A 23,254-nucleotide genomic window follows, 5' to 3' on the forward strand; every position below is an offset into this window, starting at 1 on the left:
AATTAACCTATTTCAAATAATTTAGGATACTTCAGACCTTTTTCCCTTAAATTTTCAAAATTAGGATTAACAAGTTAAAATTAAAGTGTGAGAAATTAAATTCTATGAAAATCTGAATCTTTCTTCAATTTAAATTACAGTACGTTTGAAAGTGAACAAAACCGGTTAGAGAGAGGGTTCCACCCAGGTTTACTAAGAAGACTTGTTTGGAACATCACAAAAAAAATTGTTAACACCCAACCTGTTTTTGTAGACTTTGTCACTCTCGTTGTGAGGGTTTTGGGCACAGAAAAAATGCAAGGGGTTATGAAGGCTCATCAACTTGCTAGGGTTTTCAGACATTCTTCTCTCTACTCAGTTTCAAGACTTCAATCTCATTGTATTCTTGGAGCTAATGAATCATCTTGTACCTACAAGTCTTCTTTATACCGTGGTTACTTTACCTCTGGTAATAAATTCCCATCTTTGCTTTGGGTTTTTTCGTTTAATCCCATATCTAATAATATTGGAGAAACAAAGGGTGTTTTTCTTCTGCATTTTACTTGGTAAAAAATGGTGAAATATGAGCAATTTAACTGGTTCTTGATTATGTGTTCTTTTCATTTACCATTTTTCCTCTGGTAATATTCCGTATTCCATTTGGGTTTTCCTTTAATCCCATATATCTAATAATATTGGAGAAAAAAAAATGGTGAAAAATGAGCAATTTGATCTGTTGTGGAAGAGAAAACGGAAAAAGAAAACAAGAAGACATTTTTACTTGTTCTTGATTATGTTTTCTTTTCATTTTCCTTTCTTTCTGCGCCATTCTCTAGTTTTGGGAAATCTAGACATTGGTATAATAATTATGAATGCTATTTAAATATTTTTCCAATTAACCAGATTTTGAACTTAGACAAGTGTATACTTGAATGCTCCTCCAAGAAAATACTAACTCCTAAGCAAAAATAGGTAATTTGACTAAACTACCCTAATTAAATAGGTATTGGGATTTGATCACTTAACACTTAATAAGGGCAATTTTGGAAGAATAAGATTAATTGTTTCTTGATTTGTTAAGTGGACACTCTTTTTGATCCGGAGGGAGTAGTAACTTTGCTATGTTTTCCAGCTAACCGACATATTTGACATACTAGTAACCTAAGATCAGTATTCTGAATAAACAGGTACAGCAAATTATATGCAAACAGAACGCAAACTTCAGAGAAATTTATGTCAGTGTCAAAAATGCTCTATGATGCTCAAGGCATCATTTTCTACTGAAGCAGCGGCAGTTGAAAGTAGTGCGACAGGTGATACTTGTTTTCTGTTTGGTTTTGAGTGGTTTGAATTTTATATCTGAATCATAGTTTTAAAGCAGAGTCTGTGACGGAGTTGTATGACAAGATGCTGAAGTCCATCGTGGATCAAAGAAGTGCTCCGCCGAATGCCTGGTTGTGGTCCCTAATACAAAGTTGTGCAAACCGTGAAGATGTTAATCTTTTATTCAACATGTTGCAGAGTCTTCGGATGTTTGTAAGTCTTTTTTTCTTCTTGACTTATGAATACGAGGTCCTTGATAATTTGCTCATCTAACGGTAAGTAGCACATGGTGCATGTTTGACTGCAGAGACTTTCAAATCTCCGTATCCATGAAAACTTCAACTGTGCCCTCTGCCAGGAAATTACTAAGGCATGTATACGTGTTGGGGCCATTGACTTTGGTATGATATCTGATGTGTCTTTATTACTCGAATCTTTTGTTACTTACACAAGAATTACAAACCTTTTTGAGAGTTCTCTTTGCTATTTCTTCAGTATTTAAGCTTAGTTGCAAACTTGTTAATATCTATAAAGCAGGTAGACTTTTGGAGTGAAAGCAGAAGTGCATCTCATCTTGTTGCTTTGATTCTATGCTACATGTGCTCATCCAAGCTAATCTAAAGATTAATATTTGTCAACTTCTGGTTAAAATGCCTATCTTTTTCCTCTGAATTTTTTAAAGTAGGAGTACACTAAAAAGTTCAGTTTTTAAGTTCATTATACACTAAAAAATTCAGTTTTTAAGTTCATTTTGTGGTTGCAAACTTTAAAATAGAAAGACTAATCTTCTTAGGATTGTAATTCTTGCTAGGATGACATGTAAGATATCATTCTGGTAATCTATATGGATTTGCTGGTGCAAAAGTTAAAGCTTTCAAAAGATGAACAACTTAGTAGGGCCATAAATGGAATAAAAGAATATCAGAATTATTACATGTAATTGGTTTTTCTTTATTGGTATTTGAATGGACTGATGGATAGTTAAACTGAATTGTCAAGTATTTGTGCTTACAAAGAGGTTATTGAGAATGTTAAAGCTTCACATGCTAAAGCTTCACCTCGTATACAGGTAAGAAAGTGTTGTGGAAGCATAGTGTATACGGACTAACTCCTAATATTGGATCTGCACACCATTTACTGGTAATTTGGGTTCAATTTTGGCTTCAAGATGTATGATGTGTGCATAATGATTACGCCATATAAAACTTGGTGTTGTATGGCTGCAGTTATTTGCTAAAAAGCATAATGATGTTAAACTCTTGGTAGACATTATGAATCTGGTGAAGAAGAATGACTTGATCCTGCAGCCTGGAACTGCAGATATAGTCTTCAGGTACAAATCTAGTACAAACTATTTCCCTTTGCCTTTTACTTTTGTTCTCTCGTGTGTAATTCTCCTATTGTTCTTTACCAGGATCTTTTCTATATTTCTGTAACCTGAGAAATTGTCAATGCCCATTTTAACTGTCTATATACATAATTAATCTTGCTTTGAAGGCCAAGGGATTAGCTCAATTGGCAAAGATTGATGGACTTGTGTCTTAGGTCACAAGTTCGAACCCTGCGCAAACTAAGTTCAGTATTTAAGTGGAGAAGGGCAGAGGGGCGGCCCATCATCCCCAAGTTACAATAGCTGCATTGGCCGAAATGGTTGGCTTCAGACGGATTTCTTGGTCATTAAAAAAATTAATCATGCCTTGAGCACATTGGTGTGAAGTAGGAACCTTTAGGCCTATAGGGGTTTGTATACTACTTTGGAAAAGAAGATTGATTTCTATTTGAAGGGGGTGCGCTATTTAAGCTTGTTTTCTAAATTCTGATGGTCTATTTGTTAAAATTATCTGCGCTGTGAATTTCATAGTTCTGCATTTTTTTTTTTTTGGGTTAAAGCATAGTTTTGTACTTTTATATTGAGGTCAAGACCAAATTCTGGAATTGCATATTATATTGCATTTGGTTACAGTAGGATTGTACCCATTGTCACATTATGGAGTGATAGAGACAAAAGAACATGCTCTAGTTCAACAAAAAATATGAGAGCCCAATAAAATTGTGCTTCGATATCCAGTTGGATAGTACTTAATTTTTGGATACTTCAGAATAGGGCCCTAACTTCCTTCTTAGAGGTTTGTGCAATAGGATGATAGAAACTTGGTAAACCAATTCCAACCATATTGTTCGACCACATTGATGCCAAACCGAGGTGTCTCATCGAAGTATTCCTCGAGCTCTGCGTCATGCCTGACTGGTTCCTCTACAGGAGCAGCCCTTTTCCCTGCAGCCCAGCTGCTTGAGGCAGCTGTGGATTTGCCGGTGTTCATACGTCGCGATGTTTGAGACATTGTACTTGCACAAGACGAACACCATTAGAATAAGGTATGCAAACTGAAAATAAGTGCTATAAGTAGAGACGCCACCCCACACGTATGCTCTTGGAAAGTTCACAGGTAAACAAGTTAAGGGGATTCAGATTTCCCCACAAAACAACACAACAAACCATCGGTATGTAGATTCTACTAACCGGCATAACCATTCATTAATCAAAACAGCAAGGTGCTAACTTTGTGCGGATGGTATGGCTTGAAATTGCATTGCCTTATTCTTGGTTATATGGATTGAATTGGTTTACCAAGTTTCTAGCAACAGTAATCCCACTCCGGAAGATCCTATTGACTACCAGAAACTGAGGAGAAAATATTATGACATTCATCTTAGCATTGTTTCGATGGGGCTGTACTCATTGACTTATTAGGCCCGCGCAACCTCGACATAGTTCGCGAATTCTATGCAAACTGGATACCAGGATTGGACGTGGAGCGAGAGTATGTTGTCCCAGTATGGGGCAAGAGGGTCAAATTCTCCTACAAGGTGATCAACCAATTAATGCGTTTTCCTGAAGTGCCAGCTGTCGGATTTGAGGCTTTTATGCGAAGGCCATTCATCACGGACGTTATGGGGCAAATTCCACGTCACCTGGGTTCGTGATACTGATGATTGCCACAAGCACCTGAGGCGGGTGGATTTCAACCTTGAAGCGAAGATCATGCTATGTTTTGTGATTTTAAGGATTATGCCAACTAAACATGATTCAGAGGTGGCGAAAAACATGGTTTGTCTAATCTATGCCTTTTGACCTGTGTGTCATTAAATATGGGCAAAATTATGTTATCTGAGATGGCACGGTCTGGAATGAGGAAAAGGACGATTGCTGTACCCTAACTGATTTGGAACTTTCTTGTCCAATTAAGGAGTATGATGTCACAAATATGTTGGAGTCTAAAGGTGAGTCGAGTGGAGGGGCTTACCGGCGAGGAGCGGTACACCCGAATTGACCGGTCAATTAGATTCTTGATGGAGTATTTGCGGATTCGTGCCTCGTGAGAGGAGGAGGATCTTGAGGAGCTACAGCAGCATGTCCGACTTGATCCCATGAACGCCCATTTCCTTGGTCTTGGGGACATTCCTGCTCTGCTTGATGATAAGGATGTGAACGGAGACGACCCACTGCCCGATGCTACTGATGGTGCCGATTACAGGCACTTTGATTCTTTCCTCAGCTTGCTTTGATAATAGCAACATATATGTAGGGCAATTAAAGGGTAATTGCCTTTTTTGTGACGTCGTGGTATAACCTGTTATTCTACTGAAAATTTCTAGATATTTTTAAGTTCATTTATGAGTTTGTTTAATTTGAGGAAGATTACATGAGTTTTTTTTTTTTGAATTGAAAAGATTACATGAGTTTATTAGCTTACATATAGATAGAGTACTTATTTTGAGGGCATGCCGACAAAATGTCACTTAGCTATGCTATAATAGCACCCAAGGGTAAAAAGAAAGGAAAAAGTATACGAGTTTATAGAAAGTAAAGTTTGTAAAATGCTCCCAGGCACGACTTTCGAGGTCTCTGAGTCAGTAGTCTAATTTCAGTTTTAGTTTCCATTTCAGGGGTCCTTTCAGGGTACTATGGCCGGATCCTTTTCTCTAGAGGAAAATAGTATATTCTACAATGCCGGTTTTAAGTCCTATGATATTACTAAATGCAAATATGGTGCAGAATCTTGGTACGAATGGGTCGAACGCAGCAGGAATTTAATGAGACGAGTCAAAGTTAGCATTAAAGTTTTAAAGTGGATAGTAGCAGTATTTATTGAAGCATCCAAAGTACAGGGGAAGGTGGTTAGAAGATGGAATTTGAAGGATCACTTCTCAGAAAAATTCTGCACTCTAAGACATAATGAGAGTGGCCGATACATCAGTTTCATAGCATTACAAAGACCGAGCAAATCTGTTATTATTAAACCGGAGACTACATTCAATGGAGGATGGGGGAATATAGCTCACAAAATTGCAAAGTTTACATATGAACCAGAACAAACACAGAAGCCGCAGGAACCTACAACTAAACAGCTGGATAAAACCTTCAAAGAGGCCTGCAGCAGCAATAGATGGGTGACGGAGGCCACGAAAAAGGCACAAGTTCAGAGCACGAAAGACAATATAAAAATCTCAGGGGGGACTTCAATCTCTGAGATAGACTTGCTGAGCAGATGTGTAGTTGGGAAGTTTCAGAGTCCAACACAAGAGATAGCCACTCTAAATGATGTAAGAAGATGGGCATGCAACACTTGGAAGACTGCTTTTGGTATAAATGTCCATGCCATGAATGATGGCTATTTTCTCTTTGAGCTCCCATCAAGGAAAGAAGCAGAGCACATCATGACCGGAGAATGGACCTGGAAGAAGATGCAGTTGGCACTCGAATGGTGGAAACCAACTACGGGTTGCTGGCCTGCAGAAATTAAAAGGGATTGGGTGTGGATCAGACTTCTAGGGTTTCCATTATGCCTATGGTCACAAGAAATCTTCAAACAAATTGGAGATCAATGCGGAGGGTTTTTAGAAATAGAGGAGGAGACTTCACTCAAGAACCATCTACACTGGGCTCGAATCAAAGTGGCAGGAGATGGGAAGCGGATTCCGAGAGAGGTGGAGGTGTCCAATGAAGAATATACCTACACTATTCCGATATGGTGTGAAGTTCCGGTGGAAGTCAGAGCAAAGGAAAAGAGGAGAGAGGAAGAAACCTTTTGTCCGATGGTTAATAAAGGACTAGGGTCTTATCAGAAGTCAGCAGAAATAAGGGGAACCCATGTGGGGACCTCGGGAGAAGGGGAAAATTTGAATTGGACAAGTGGGCTGGAAACAAGAGGGAAAGGGCCAATGGAGGCAGTTGCGGGCTCAATTAAAAGAATAGAGCATTTGGGCCCAGTTAATAGAATAGAGCAATTGGGCCGAATTATTGACCCTTTTGCTGTAGTAATTCATAACTCAATTCCTGAAGCCCCATGTAGAGGACATGGTTAGTATAGAAATACAGGCTAACCTGTCAAGACTAATAACCCAGAATATGTTCGAAACACTGGGGAACAGTGATGGAGAAAAGGAGACTCAACATAATCAAATTGAACAGTTCATGGGAAATTCATCTGAAGAAGAGGAACCAGCAGTAACAAAAAAAGCAGACAAGGGCCTACTTCTACAAATACAGATGCAAGAACTAGATACAGAAGAGATAAATGAAGATGTTACCCCTCTGAAAATTCAATTACCAGAAGAAGCAACCATTCCAACATCAATAACTCCAAAATGGATTCAATAGCATATAATCAGACTTAGCACAGAGTTTGGTGCTAGCTTTAAAGGGTGTGAAGAGAAAGCCAAAGAGTTATTCATGAAGATAGATAGCAACAAGCAAGAGAATAAGGGGGAACAGTCAATCACCAAAAGGAAGGGGATGAATGAATTGAAGAGGCTAGAATTAGATACTAAATTCATGAGTAATGGTACTAGAAGTTGGGGGGGATATCTAGCAATAAAAGATCAATGAAGTTGAGTATAGTGTCCTGGAATGTTAGGGGTCTGAACTGTAGTAAAAAAAGGAGTATGATAAAAAATATTTTACTTACCTGGAAAGCAGATGTGGTGTGTTTCCAGGAAACAAAAGTGGAAGGGGATATTACTGATATAGTGAGAGAAGTTTGGGGGAGCAGGTGGGTCAATTATGTTCAATTAGAAGCTAGTGGGACAAGAGGGGGATAGTAATTATGTGGGACAAAAGGGATTGGGAAGGGGTGATCAGTAGTGAGGGCATGTACTCTGTTTCTTGTAGTTTCACTGGAAGGAGTCAAGATTTCAGTTGGAACATGACTGGAGTTTATGCTCCAAATGATAGAATGGAAAGGGAGGAAACTTGGGGGGAAATAGGTGCAGCAAGGAGTCTTATTCCAGGGCCCTGGGTCCTTTGTGGTGACTTTACCACAGTTAGATATCCATCTGAAAAGAAGAACTGCAGAAGAATCAACAAGGTAATGACTGATTTTTCTGATTTCATTGAAGACATGGAAATGGTGGACTTGTCCCTGACAGGAGGGAAGTTTACTTGGAAGAAAGGAGACAGACACAATATTGCAGCAAGAATTGATAGATTCCTGATATCAGAAGAATGGGATGCCTAGCTTTAGGAACATCAGGCAGTCCATATTACATAGGGTGACATCTGACCATTCACCTTTGTTACTTCAAAGTGGAGAATGGGAGAAAACCAATTCTTATTTTAAATTTGAGAACTGGTGGCTAAAGACAGAGGGTTTTAATGAGAGAGTGAAGACATGGTGGGAATCCTTCAATTACAGTGGAAAGCTAGATTTTATACTGGTAGCAAAGTTGAAAGCTTTAAAAGGAAAATTGAAAGAGTGGAGTAAAACAGCACAAGGGAATTTGGGAATGCAGAAACAAGTGGTATTGGCTCAGCTTGTTGAACTGGAAGAGATACAAGATCATAGAATCCTGAAAGAGGAGGAGATAACTTCTAGACTGGCCCTAACCATGGAATTTGAAGACATTGCTAGGCATGAAGAGACTGCTTGGAGACAGAGATCAAGGGCAACTTGGTTGAAAGAGGGAGACAGAAACACAAGTTTCTTTCACAGAACAGCAAATGCACACAGAAGGGCAAACACTATAGACAAGTTAAGAGTAAATGGAGCAATTCTGGAGGATCTTGGAGAAGTGAAGGAAGAAATTGTGTCATATTATGAGAAGCTGTATTCAGAGACAGAAAACTGGGGACCACAATTTAATATGAGGAATTGTCCTAGGTTGGATGCTGAAGATAATGCAACTCTTATGGCCCCTTTTGAACCTCAAGAGATACTGGACTCCATCAGGGCATGTGCAGGGGACAAAGCTCCAGGTCCTGATGGATACTCTATGGCTTTTTTCAATCAGTGTTGGGATATCATAGGGATAGATCTTGTAGCTGCTATACAAAACTTTTACTTTGAAGGTTATTTTGAAAAAAGTTTGAATGCCACTTTTGTGGCTTTGATTCCAAAGAAAGCTGGAGCTATAGAGCTCAATGATTTCAGGCCTATTAGCTTGATTGGGGGAGTCTATAAGATCATTGCTAAACTACTGGCAGAGAGGTTGAAAAAGGTAATACATAAACTGGTGGACAGGCAACAAATGGCTTTTATTAAAGGAAGACAGATCATGGATGCAGTTCTTATAGCTAATGAGTGTGTGGAGTCTAGACAGAGGAGTAAGAAACCTGGTATTCTATGCAAGCTAGACATTTAAAAAGCATATGATCATCTGAACTGGAGCTTTCTAATCAATATGTTGGAGAGAATGGGGTTTGGAACTAGATGGATCAAATGGATAAAACATTGCATTAGCTCTGTTAAGTTCTCAGTGTTGGTCAACAGAACTCCTTGTGGTTTTTTTCCTTCTCAAAGGGGATTGAGACAGGGTGATCCTTTGTCCCCTTTCTTATTTATCCTGGCAATGGAGGGCATGAGCAATATGTTTCAGACAGCTAAGGTGAATGGGTGAATGGCTGGATAAGGGGATTTCAGGTGGGTGCAGGAAACTTGGAGATTACTCATCTGCAATATGCAGATGATAATCTTGTCTTTTGTGAAGCGGTGGAAGAGAACATTTTAATCCTAAGAACTATCTTCATCATCTTTGAAGCAGTTTCAGGATCACACATTAATTGGGGTAAAAGCTTCATTTATCCAATTAATGAGGTTGCAGAGTCGGAAAGCTTGGCAGAGAAATTAGGAGGTAAAGTAGGGGAGCTTCCAACTACATACTTGGGCATGCCTTTGGGAGCCAAGAGCAAGTCAAAAGGAATATGGAATGGAGTACTAGAAAAATGTGAGAAGAAGCTGACAAACTGGAAAAGCCAATATCTTTCTCTTGGGGGAAGATTGACAATGGTCAATAGTGTGCTAGATGCCTTACCATCTTATATGATGTCCATATTCCCAATACCTGTCAATGTAATCAAGAGAATTGATACCCTTAGAAGGAACTTTCTGTGGCAGGGCAATGAAGATAAGAAGAAATTTCACTTAGTCAAGTGGGAGGAACTGACTGTGAGCAAGAAGACGGGGATTGGGTATCAAAGATTTGAAATTGCAAAACCAAAGTTTGATGATGAAATGGCTATGGAAATTTGCTACAGAGAAAAACATGCTATGGAAGGAAGTCATTACTGCTAAATATGGTTTGGAGGACAAGTGGATGACAAACATGGTGAATACTCCATATGGATGCACTGTGTGGAGGGCAATCAGGAATCACTGGCCAAAAATGCTTGCAAGAATTAGATGTAAAGTTGGTAATGGTTTAAAGGTATCTTTTGGAATGATATATGGTTGGGTGACACAGCTCTAAAGGTGAAATTCCCTGACTTGTTCATTCTTAGCCAAAAGCAACATGCTACTGTTGCTGAGATGTGGACTGGACAAGGGTGGGATCTGGATCTGAGAAGACACTTGAATGATTGGGAAATGGAGATGGTAGCAGAATTCCACAGTACAATGGCAGCATTCATCAACTTAACAGGGAAAGGGATACTCTGGAATGGAAGAAGGATAGCAAAGGAATTTTTACTGTAAACTCAGCATACAAAGACCTGAATGTATCAAGTTTTCAAGAAGAAGGATGGCCATGGAAGAAGTGAACTGTTTCAACTGGCTGTTGGCAAAAGAGGCAGTGTTGACTCATGAAAACCTGAACAAAAGAGGTTTTCACTTATGTTCGAGATGTTTTTTGTGTGGGGATCATAATGAGACAATCAGTCATCTTTTCTTGCACTGCAAATGGACAGACCAGCTGTGGAGGATGTTTATCAACCTGAGGAAGATCAGATGGGTGAAGCCTGGGAGCATAGAAGGAGTGTTAAAATGCTGGAACAGGGATGGGAATGTAACAAGAAAAGAGGAGAGATGGAAGATTGTCCCATCATGTATCTGGTGGACTGTTTGGAAAGAGAGGAACCAGAGATGTTTTGAGAACAAGCAGAACAATTTACAGAAGTTAAAGATGAACTGCCTAGCTCTTTTTTATTTTTGGTGTAAGCAGGAAATTTTAGATCAGACAGAAGATATTTTTGATGTGTTAGATCTCTTGTAAGAATAGAAAACTGTAGAGATCAATGCTGTAAATGTAACCTTTTGGAGGGGGACTACATATTTTGATGTAGTACACCTATGGATATATAGATTAACTGTTACAAGTCTCAAAAAAAAAAAAAAAAAATAGCACCCAAGGGTGTGGCCTAGTGGTCAATGAAGTTGGTTGAGAACCATGAGGTATCATGTGCAAATCCCAGCGGAGGCAATAACACTAGGTGATTTATTGCTATCTTTCCAAGGCTTGGTGGATAGAGTTTTGCGATATCTGTGCTGGTGGGAGGTAATAGGTACCCTGTGAAATTAGTCGAGGTATGTGCAAGTTGGCTAGGACACCATAGTTATTAAAAAATATCTTAATACAAGTAGCAACAGTTTTATTATTGCTATGTCATGTCTGAACCAATCTGCTGCGTAAGTGTTCCTTACACACTTCAGTCCTTTTAATAAGATCTTTTTACTTGTTGGATTGGTTTACTGCAGCATTTGCTTCCAAACTGATAACTGGGACTTGATATGTAAGTATGGTAAAAGGTTTGTCAAGGCAGGAGTGAAGCTACGAAAGACTTCCTTGGATACTTGGATGGAATTTGCCTCAAAAATAGGTACTTGTTCATCTTTTCTCCTATTTAAAGCTTTTCAAAAGATAAAAAAGGGCAGCCCAGTGCACTAAGCTCCCGCTATGCGCGGGGTCCAGGGAAGGGCCAGACTATAAGCTTTTCATATTAAAAAAATTAAAATAAAAAATAAATTCAAAAGATATAGAGCTTTATATTGCAAATTTCTTTTTATTGAATGAGTGCCATAGTGGTTGGTGGTAAGTTTTATAATAGAAGTATAGAACCAAGCAATAAGGCCAATATCTTAGTGGCTTCAGTAATAGTTTCCAAACGAGCTCTAAAACTTATTGGCCAATTTCTTAGTGGCTTCAGTAATAGTTTCCAAACGAGCTCTAAAACTTACTGCGGTGGCTTTGACATACTGCTGTTGACTGCATCTTTGCTTCTCCGAAGGAGATGTGGATGCTTTGTGGAAAATTGAGAAGATACGATCAGAAACAATGAAGGAACATACTCTCGCAACTGGACTTTCATGTGCTAAGGTAATTCCTTTTGTTTAGTTCTGATTTATTTTACATTCTTTACCTGCTTCCCGTTCTAACTTCAGCACAAAACTGAATTACCAAAGGGGATAAAAATTTGTAGCATATAACCTACTGGATAAGCGGTTAAAAAATATTTGAGGTCTCGGTAGTAGACCAATAGACACATCTTTTTGCGCTTTCTTGCATTTAACACCATTGTCACTTACCTGCCGAAAGAAACGTGTGTCTGGTTCGCTCTGGATAGTAACACCTTCTCTTTCCCATCTTTTTAAATACAACTGAAGTAGGCAGCCATAGTTATGTAACAAACCTCACTGATATAAGGGCTGACTATTGAGATTAATACACGGTTGATCTATAGTGCTAGACAAGTATTTCCGCACAGAGCCCTTGTAGTTTTTCATAGCCTCAGAGCAGGCTGGATAATGGTAAAATGCAGCATCAATGTAGAAGATGATTGGAGAACTCCTTTAACATTGATTACTTAATCAAAAAAGAACTCCTTTAACATTGATTAGAAAATTGACTAGTTGATTGGTTTCTATTTCTTGATGATGATTATGGAACTCCTGTCTGCTCATCTTTCTAAATTGCTTACAAGTTGCAACTGCAACATGATGAACCTGCACCTACTATTTAACATCTTTTGCTTTCGGGCAAATGTAATCCAAGCACTGGAGAGGGACAGATGTGCTCTCGAACTCGACATTAACAAATTTTGGTTTTGTTTGTAGGGTTTCCTAATTGACCAAAAACCTGAAGATGCTGCTGCCGTCATTCAATTACTCAATCAGGTTGCTGCTAGTTTTTGCTTGTTCTAACTTCTTGGAGTCTCTGATTTTATTGTTTTATAGAGAGGTGCTATCAAGCATGGGCATAACTTGTGTAATAGTAAAGAATTTATAATACGAATTGGAGCTTCGTAAATAGTCAGCTCTTAGACAACTAGAATGCACTAATGCTTAAGTGCTCAAAAGATTGTCCATTGTATTGACCAATGGATAACGTGCGCTACTGACTTCAGCAATTTGATAAATTACTGGAAATTCATGGTAACACCCCCTCCCCCCACCCCACCCCACATCATCATGTATATCTCTATTCTCTTTTTTTTTTTTTTTTGGTTCCTCTTTTGGATGATTGATCTTGTATCTCCCATTTGAATAGACTTTTTAATATGTCGACCTTCTCAATTATCGGCAGCATTCAAATGTTTATTTCATTTTTGTTTTCCAACTCAAGCATTGATTTCTTAAATGTTCATAAATTGACCGACTGATACTTTAATCATCTAGCATGCACGTGATGTCAGAGAGTGGGCAAATATATCAATTCTATGATTTGCCAGATATTAATTTTGTCAAAGTTCATCCAATCTTCCCTTACCATTGTGATTTTCCAAAGATTGGGGGGATTCTTATGATATGTGATTAAAGGCTATTGTTTTTACAATGTTTGGTTCAATGAAAGAGAGGGAAAGTGGCCACGAGGGGGTTGGTTCAATTGGCAAAGGGCGAGGGACTTGCCAGGGGGTTGGCTCAATTGGCAAAGGGCGAGGGACTTGTGTCTAAGGTCACAAGTTCGAGCCCTACGCCCAGCAAAATTAAGTCCATCATTTAGGTTGAGAAGGGTAGAAGGGCGGGTCCATCATTCCCAGTTTCGAAGGCTGTGGTTGGCCCAAGGGTTGGCTCTAGATGGTTTTCTCAAGAAAAAAAGGGTGGAGGGGAGGCAAAGGGAAGAAAAGAGAGTTTTCGATGCTTTAGTTCTCCTTGTTGAAGGTTTACACGTCCCTATTTTTGTGCCTTCCATCCAATTACATGGCCTTCCATCCAATTACATTTTGTTGAAAAACTAATGAAGACAGTTGGTAGACATGCATTGCATATTTGCTTATTCTCTTTTGCTTCATAACTGAAAAAGATAAATGAACTTACTCCATCCCTTCAGCTGGTCGTTGCAATTAGACTTGGATGTAAGAGTAATCAATGAATGACAAAGATTATTATTGAAGTTTACCTATTATTCTCATGTTCTCGTAGTTATCATCGTGTGCTGCAATATTTGGTCCTCATTGCATTTGATGTATATGTTTCCTTTGAGCTGTACACTTAAAGTGCTGATTTTCATTGCAGACGGTACCCAATTCGAGAAGGCAAAATTTCATGGTTGAACTTCAAAAGCTAGTTGCAGACTGGCCTTTGGAGGTGATAAAGCGACAAAAGGATGAGAGGAGGAAGGTAAGCTGTTTATGCTTTTTATTTTGAACATACTAGTATACTATTTTGAGGATTATTATCCCTTTTTTGAAGTTGGTCTGTAATTATTTAGTACTGACGTAGGACATTAGGAGTTTTTTTCATTTGTTTGTTCGTATTTATGGGTTATCCTTTGGATCATAGTTTCATCTATATAGTTTTCCTTTTTATTCTGATCCCAGTTGACTGATGCTGATTTCTGAAAAACATGACATGGGTGTAATTTTCTGCTGCTAAGTGCGGATTGAGTTGTTTCATGTTTGTATTTATTACGTCCTTTCCTCAAACCCGTGTTCTTTACACTACACCAGACATTAGATTATAAGAGAAGTGCTTGTATCTTTTTAGGTCTTTGTTAGTAGAGCAATGGGAAGTTACTGGTTGGAATATTATAAATTGCCTTTGCAAATTTCAGATGTAAAATAGGTAGAAGATAGCTAACCTACACTAGAAGAAGTTTATACAAATACAATCTCCCTATTCATAGATAGATTAGAGCCCACGACTACAACTTCGCCATCTTGACAACATAGATTGAGGCTAGGAGTTATCCTAACAATGACATTATTCAAGAAGCCGTGGATAACATGGGTAGTCAATAGTTTTTTTTTTGAAACTGGTAACATTGGTATTGATAGCACTAGGGCAGTGCAAAAGCCATATTTACAGAGGAGATCCCTACAACCAACAAAATCTGAAAATCACTTACAATTGCCCTATCAAACCTATTAAAGAAACCTCCTCTACAGAACACACTTTACACCAGAAATGAAACAAAAGAAACACTTCAGCTTCATGTGCTGCACATGGGTAGTCATATTATGTGTCATGCTATCCAATTTTTGGTCCGTATTAAATATGGGTGGTTAGACTTTTTATCCGTTAGTTGTAACCAGTTTTCAACACGCATACCCGATCCGACTCGCCAACTTGCCAGCACTACCTTTTATTTCTCCCTGATCAATCTTTAATTGCCTAGAGTGCTTCAACGCTTCAATTTTACAACTAACAGTCAGACTAATAGATTGATTTTCCAATCAGTTGAACATTCCTCTCCACCAAAAACCAACCCGACATCGAAGTAACAACAACATACCCAATGTAATCCCACAAGTGGGGTCTGGGGTTTAGGTCTTCTAACTTTTTAGTTTTGGGGTTCCCACTTTTATAATAATATTAAAATATAGATAGATGTGGGGCCACTGTATAATTGTTCTTATGCATATCGTCTTTGATGGTTACATTTGCAGGAGTTGGCTGCAACACTACAGCATGATATTCCTACCATGCTCGGTGCCTTGTCAAATATGGGCTTGAAGTTGGATGTAAATGTGGAAGATCTGACAGGAAAAGAAGCCGTCTTATCTTGAATTTTGGTGAATAAACATCAAGCATCATGTTATCCCTTTACTGCGTAATTTTTGCATTACGGAGAAGCAGCCATCTCGGTTTACTGCCTTCAGGAATATATACACATGTTTCAGTCTTCGCAGCTGTGATGCAACCTTTAGTGGCTTGAACGTAGCCTCAGAATACTCACCATTACTAGTTAGCTAGAGTGAGGATTCATATGAATCCGACACTTAGAATTACCATTCTCATTAATTGGCTTTTGTTCTGAATCATGTTGATGGGGCTTATAGGTTAGTTCAAAGTTCCTTTTTCCATTGTAGGTTCTCTTTGATATAGATGGTTCTGACACTGCAGAAAGAGATGGTAACCTCAACGCAATCAGAAGTTTTTGTTTGAAATATCAGATTTTGATCAATTTTGATCCGGAAAACATGAATATCCCTGCAATAAATAGAAGCTACTTTCCATGATATGTTTGTTTTTACTCGACAGGGAGTCGTCAAGTCAATTGTTTAGCTCTATTTAAAGGTGTAGATTGTATGTTAGGCATCTTCTCTATGCTTTCCTATTTCTTATTGTGGAAATTGGATTAGCAAACTAAACATCTAATAAGTATCGAACTGGTTTTGCAGGTATGTAGCATATTTGAAATTTATTATAGTACTTCTTAAGTTAACATCACGTTCGTGCTCTGTTGACCTCAATGTTTCCCCATGGTTCAAGTTTGATTCTTTCAAATTCTGAAAATGGTATTTGCCAAACTAGCTGCCATCTCTAGCTATTAAACATGTCACTTGACTGCTAACTCTAAGTCTTTCCTTACCTCCTTTCCTATTTTTCTTCTCATTTTTTGTATCATAAAATCATTTCAAATAAACTTCCTACTAATATGTGCTAAATGGTACTATTTTTCGTTTGGAGGTTAAAGTATTGTAAATCTATGTACTGTTTGCTCCAAAACAAATAAATGGATAAAAAGAAAGAAAAAGATTCAGGTTTGTGTCATATGTACCATGAGTTGATTTTTTATGAACTGCTGTTAACGTTAATATTTCATACTTTCTTTTACTTCCATCATATTTTCACTATTTATTGCACTTCTAAAATCCGTGCCAATTATCAACTTACTCCTGTAAAACTATAGTACTTCAAAGTGGCAAAAATAGTGGACTATCCTGAGAAGGTATTTCACGAAGATATCAGTAAAATTGACTTACCCCTCAAATTAGAATACTAGTTGCGATTTTTGGATAGCTAAATATTAGCCGTACTTGCATGCACACGAGAACCTGCTTCTGGTATATGCTCTATTTTTAGACGTATTTGAATTCACGTCACGCCTTTTGCATGTCAAAACAAAGTACTATAGTTGAATAATTATTTATTGTAAATGATGATAACAAGTCAGTGTCTCGTTTGATTTGTGCATAGAGTGAAAAGCTATTTCATGGGTTTCTATGGAATATACGTGCATTAATTATTTTACTATAAAATCCGGGTTTATTGCCTTAGTAGCTGCAAAAGAAGAGGCAAAATAGTTGAGAAATTTCTTGCTAAACATAGAGTTGTGCCCAACAAATGCCAGTTGTCGTCGGGCACTGTGATAGTGAAGAAATTATGTCTAAAACATTTAGCAAGATATACAACGATAAATCTAGACATATTACTTTTAGATATGAGTACATAAGAGACACCTGATTTCTGATAGTGTTATTACAGTTGTTTATGTCAGGTCTATTGATTTAATGACAATCTTGTTGACTCGTTAACTAAATATATAGTGACCACTAAATGTACTTTTGTTGGTCTAATGTGATTTTGATTTGTCTCTAGTAACAAAAATCTTATTTTAATTATTGGTTAGAAATACTGAAGGTGTAAAGTTAAAAATACATTTTAGCTAATTTGTGAATACCGAATATTATTATACTTAAGAAAAGGAGGGCAAGTACTGAGTACAAGTTACCCTTAATGAAAAACCAAAATTCAAACTAAGAATTAAAAATGTCGTATTAAAAGCTGGTTTAAATCTTCACCTATAAAAACGTAAGATGCGTCGTCAATCAAAGTTTGAGATAGTATAATGAATTCATGAGGTAGCACAAGAGCATAATATAGTGCTAAAGTTAGCACGTTGTAAAGTTGAAACGATTTGTGTGTAAAAAAAATTATTTTGTTAATAAAGGAATTATGGTTTAACAGAAAAATAACTAATCATTAATTTTGACAAGTTCTTAAAAAGTATATATATAAGTAATGCGTTGAAGTACTCGAAATACACCTACTATATGCAAGAAATCTTAATTACGTTAGTGTAATTAGTAATTAGAAAGAGAATAGAAAATATGTCTCTCATTAGTTGAAGACAAAAGAAAAGAAGTGATTTTTATACACTTCTTGTACTACTTGAAATAAAAGTATTACTTATTAGATTTTTTTTTTTTTTTTTGGGAGGAACGCCGGTTTGATTTCATGATGTAGGGATAATTTTAGAAACCTTCTCTCGGATTTTGTTTCGCGACAGGTAGCTCAAAATTTAATGATTGTTTTCAGCCATTTTATTGAATATATATTTAGCTATACATTTTTGCTGTGTTTTTTTTTTTCGTTTATAACAATTGTCAAATTTAAAATAAAATAGTTGCTGATAATCAATGTTCTTAAAGGGTGTGGATATTTTTAACAGACATGACTTAACAACCCTTTAAAATATTATAAATACTTGTTTATACCTTACAAGTATGTATAGATTATCGGATCTTCCTAAACTCCCGTCTTGTTTCTTCAATACTCTTAAAAAAAAATCCAAAATTGTGTTCTTGAGAAAATTCGGGCTTTATTGAACTTGAATTTCGTCTGATTTGGTAAATCTTAAAGAAATTTGCCACAAACAACAAAAAGTGGGGTTTATATGATTTAGGGACAGATTCTATTGAAGTCACTGGTATATATGACATTTTTGCAAGATCATCTAATTACCAACAAATAGTATCAAAGTTAGATCTGACTTTCAGAAGGATCAATAACTAAAGAATTGAGTATCAAAGTTAGATCTGACTTTCAGAAGGATCAATAACTAACACCTTGGAATCATTTCCAGTGCACCCAAAAAAAAAAAAAAAACACATTTAAACCTGATATTTACTGTCAGTTGAAAATTCCAACTTACAAGATAATCATCTAGACACCTCAACTTGTTCCACTATGTATGTTGCACACTCTTAACTTTACAAAATGATCATTTATATAGACACCTTCAAAATTATGTGCCACGTTAGCGTTGGGTGTCAGGAGACATAGTGACGGCTAGATAAAGTGTCTAGATGTGCATTTTCAAAGTTGTGTGTTTCGTTGATAGCTAGTTGAAGCCAAGTTAAGGTAGATATATCTATGTATTATACCAAAAAAGTTAAAAGTTAACCAACACCTTGTCTCATTCTTCTAGAAATTAAGTATGTAAAAGGGACCTTCATCATTTGTTACTTCACTCTCGATCGAGCTCGTATGATTGGTGCTAAGTGGGAAAATAATATCTTTCCAAAAGTGGCCCATGTTTTTCTACGTGTACTAGTGCACCACCAAGAGAAAATGCCATATTCTTTACGTATTGGAAAATGGCTCTTTGATAATGTTCTATATTGCGTGAAGAAACAAAGTACTGTTTTTTCAATCTGTCACTTTGATTAATTAAGTAATCAATATATCCCACTAAGTCTCTTTCATTGTTGTAGCTTAAAAGTTAATAATAAGAATCGTAAAGTCGGTTTCTTCGTAAGCAAACATGCAAGCAGCTTTCTTGATTATTTTTGATACTCCAAGGCCATGTAGCATGATTATATATATCAAATTATTAGTACTAATAAGTTGGTTCCTTTTTAGGTCTATATCAATGGGGTTGGTTACTCATAGTTACTTTATGGTCTTATAAGACCATACACAAATGGATGCTAAATCCTACCTGACCTAGGAATCGTCTAAAAGGGAACTTGAATAATTCCTCTGTTTCAATTTATGTCGCACATGCTAAGTTGGATTAAATCAATTTAATATTTTAAAATTTAAATTTAAATATTAAAAAGCTATAGAAAAATAGGCATGTTAGTAACCCGTTCAAATTTAGACAGGCTAGGCCAATCCTTTTTTTATGATGGATTAAATTTGCCATTCCTGTACAAAAAGTACTATAATTTCAGTTCCCCTCATGTTAATATGATAAAAATGCATTTTAAAGTATTAATCAAAGTTTACATAAGTCTGAATTTTTAAAAATTAAAAGTGTCACATAAATTGAAAAAGGAGGAGTGATTGATAATGTTGCTTAAACATTTGAATATTTTTTATTACCACCATAAAGGTGTGTGGTGGGAATTTGAGATGAATAAAATGTTTCACCTTTGAAAATGAATCTGGAGTTGTATGAATTCAGATTAGTCGGGAGAATAACAAAGTTGATCGTAAAAAAGAAAAGAAAAGAAAATGTTAGAGCACCATTAGTCGTCTTTGTGTTTTATTTTCTTTTTGGAGGCTTCCTTATTATTTTTCTAAAGTCATGGTCCCTTCCATTCTACAGGAAAATTCAATAAATGACAACTACTCCATATACTTGAACTAGCGGTCTATGCCCGTGCTGCGCACGGGCCCAACACTTTAGATTATAGTGCATCTATGTGTATATAGTTGTCTTTGAATGGTGATATATATATATATATATATATATATATATATATTATGTTCAAAGCACGATTAATATAACATTGTAGTTTGTGCTCCGTATCTAAAATTTTATTATATTAATGGTTGCTACGAATACAAAATCGGCAAATTTATTAATATTTTTTAAAAGAGAAGACTTGTTTAAAAAGAAACTATTTTCCTCTCTTTGAGATAAAACAATAGCAATATTTAAGCATCAGTTGATACTTTTGATTTTAATTCGATTAATTTAAAAGTGTAAAATACTTATTATTTTTTTATCAAATTTTGATTTGGATAATTCTAATTTAAATTATTAAATTAATTTTACATGTTTAAAACAAAACAAAGTAGAAATTGATTTTCTATTTAAACGAAGAAATACTATTTTTTAATTTTTGGTAAATATTCTCGGTTTAGCTCATTTTACTTGTCATGTTGTCTTTTGCATTTTTTTTTTTTAAGAAAACGTCGATTAGAATTATAATTTGACTAATTTACCTTATTCATTATTTTATTTCCATTTGATATATATTTTTCTACGACATTAATTTCTTTTCACATTTATTGGAGTAAGAATAAAAATAAAAAAGTAATTAAATTTTATCTTATTTTAAAATATAAATATTTTAAGTATATTTATTTTAGTAAACATAACAAATAAATGACATGGCGGAATAGCAAATACAACGGATTTAATAGGCTAGATTAGATCTCAAAGCCGATATAATAAAAGAAAGAAAATTGTATGATTTGACTACCTAACCTTTTGAAGAAAAGTAATTTCATTTGCTCCCACTAATGGATTGATACGCACGTGGCAATGAATCCATCATTATTGACTCAATGAGATACTTTGGAAATTACATGAATATTGTTTGATTTTTTAATATAGGGTGCATTTTTTTTTTGGGACATTATTAATTTGCACTATTTTTATGCACACATATATATATACTATGTTCAAAACACGATTAATATAACATTGTAGTTTGTACTCCGTATCTAAAACTTTATTATATTAGTGTTTACGACGAATACAAATCCGTACTTTTTTTTGACATTATTTTTTTTTTAATATGGGGTTCACCTTTTTTTTTTTTTTTTTATATTGCTTGATTTTGTTAATATGGGGTCCACTTTTTTTTATCGTGAGTTTGGAGATGGTGGGTTCCACATTTTTTTTTTTTATATATTGCTTGATGTTGTTTAGTATGGGGTCCACCCTTTATGGGGTGCACTTTTTTTTTTGGGACATTATTAGTTTGCACTATTTTTATGCATATAATATATATACATATTACTACCACAATTTTTTTTGGGCCCACAAACGGACGACGAAAAAGTGCCCAACCCCACCTTTCTATATAATAGTAATTTTGTCAATATGGGATACTATGTTCAAAACACGATTATTATAACATTCGATTTGTCTTTCCGTATTTAAAACTTTATTATATTAGTGTTTTATACGAATACGCATCGTGTTTAATATGGGGCCCACATTTTTTTTTAACGGTGTTTGTTTTTTAAATATGGGATTACACTTTTTTTTTCAATATTCTTGATTTTGTTAATATGGGGTCCACTTTTTTTTCCCATGATTTTGGATGTGGTGGGTTCCACTTTTTGTTAATACTCGATGTTGTTTAATATGGGGCCCACAATTTTTTTTTACAATTTTTTTTTTTAAGGCTTGATTAATATGGGGCCCAAAAAAATTTTTTTTTTTTTTTAAGGGCTTGATTAATATGGGGCCCAAATTTTTATTTTTTATTTTTTATGGGGGGTCCACAACGGACGACGAAAAAGTGCCCCAAACTCCCTCTTCTAAATGGTAGTAAAGTAATGTTCATTGGATAAACTTAGATAATGTGGCCTTATACATTATCCTCTAAAATGTGCCCCACATATTACTTCTTCAACTTTACTTATATGAATAAGGAAATTTTATATTTATTTCATTCCATACGTTTGCGCGTTTGAATTTGATTTTATTTTAGTTTTAGTAAACTAGGATTTGAAAAGTTTTTTGTGAAAAAATTAAGCAGAAAAAGGTTCTATGTTTCGATTTCTTTTTTAGAAATGTTTCTGAAGATATTTGTGTTACGTCATTTTTGAAATCATACCTTTAAATTCCTTTTCGTTTATGGAAAAGCTTTTGTTTGATTTTTGAAAAAGAAGATAAAACTATCCCTACCAAAAAACGTATACGTACCAATTATCTCTCGTATAAAAATGCAACCATCTTCTTTTAGTTAAACTATATTTATGATTAAAGCTTTATAAATTGTTAGTATATTATATTTTGATTTAAATAAAATTAAACAAACTTAAATATAGACTTTTAAATATATTTTTTCTATTTAAAGAATACTAATTGCAAAATGAACCTAATACTATTTATTTTTTGGTTGTTGTAATTTAACATTCAGCATACTTTTTGGAAAGATCATTAGCCAAACATAATTTATTCATCAAACAATGAAAATTCAAATAAATGGGCTAAAAAATTACTTTCCTCCAAAAGTACTTATCTGAAAAAGTTTTTGGACAGAAGTACTTACTAAAATAAGCAGTTTATAGAAGCTGCCCAATTAACAACTTTAAGATTGCCATGGGAAATTAGCTAAAATGACACCTATAATATGGTCAAATTTGCTGTAACACACTCATACTTTTTGGAGGTCCTATGACTCCTCACCTCCCTCGGATATTTTTTTTTAAAATATTTCTTTTGCATTTATCGGGTGACTTGGCAAAAAACTGAACACATGCACATGGAGCACGTAAGAAGTTAATTAAAGCTCGATGAATGCGTAAATATTGGCCACGTAGGAGAGAAATAATGTCAATCTTTTTATTTTTCCCTGTAAGTACACTATTCTTAATCTGCAACAGCCATAGCCAAACAAAAAGGATTGATGCTCAAAATGTCCATTTCCTTGAGAGCTAACCTCTTCAAGACATCCGCGAAATATGGAGAAGACAATGGAAGCTTTGAGCTTCAATCCCTTTTATTTGTTAATGGCTGCTACAAATTAAGAAGGGTGTAGCCAGTT

The 23,254-nt window shown here is 35.7% G+C and overlaps 1 protein-coding gene across 5 annotated transcripts; it reads left to right on the forward strand.

Annotated features, from left to right (window-relative positions):
* The first annotated feature begins 251 nt into the window (after positions 1 to 251).
* On the forward strand, positions 252 to 15,972 carry LOC132037361 (uncharacterized). 5 transcript variants are annotated; one of them, XM_059427865.1, is made up of 11 exons: positions 252 to 448; positions 1,167 to 1,292; positions 1,361 to 1,515; positions 1,610 to 1,703; positions 2,372 to 2,442; positions 2,529 to 2,635; positions 11,271 to 11,392; positions 11,801 to 11,889; positions 12,627 to 12,686; positions 14,025 to 14,129; positions 15,398 to 15,972. In XM_059427865.1, exons 1-11 carry the CDS (start codon positions 295 to 297, stop codon positions 15,515 to 15,517), a joined length of 1,203 nt encoding a protein of 400 aa, XP_059283848.1. In that variant the 5' UTR covers positions 252 to 294; the 3' UTR covers positions 15,518 to 15,972. The 5 variants fall into 5 exon arrangements, 4 of the variants coding, with proteins under 4 accessions (XP_059283848.1, XP_059283844.1, XP_059283845.1 ...); XR_009409856.1 differs by lacking the exon at positions 252 to 448 and having other exon boundaries at positions 1,144 to 1,292; positions 15,398 to 15,668; positions 15,821 to 15,972; XM_059427861.1 differs by lacking the exon at positions 252 to 448 and having other exon boundaries at positions 1,144 to 1,292; positions 11,804 to 11,889.
* The last annotated feature ends 7,282 nt before the right edge of the window (positions 15,973 to 23,254 follow it).

The sequence above is a fragment of the Lycium ferocissimum genome, chromosome 11 (genome assembly GCF_029784015.1).
Source record: "Lycium ferocissimum isolate CSIRO_LF1 chromosome 11, AGI_CSIRO_Lferr_CH_V1, whole genome shotgun sequence".
NCBI lineage: Eukaryota > Viridiplantae > Streptophyta > Magnoliopsida > Solanales > Solanaceae > Lycium > Lycium ferocissimum.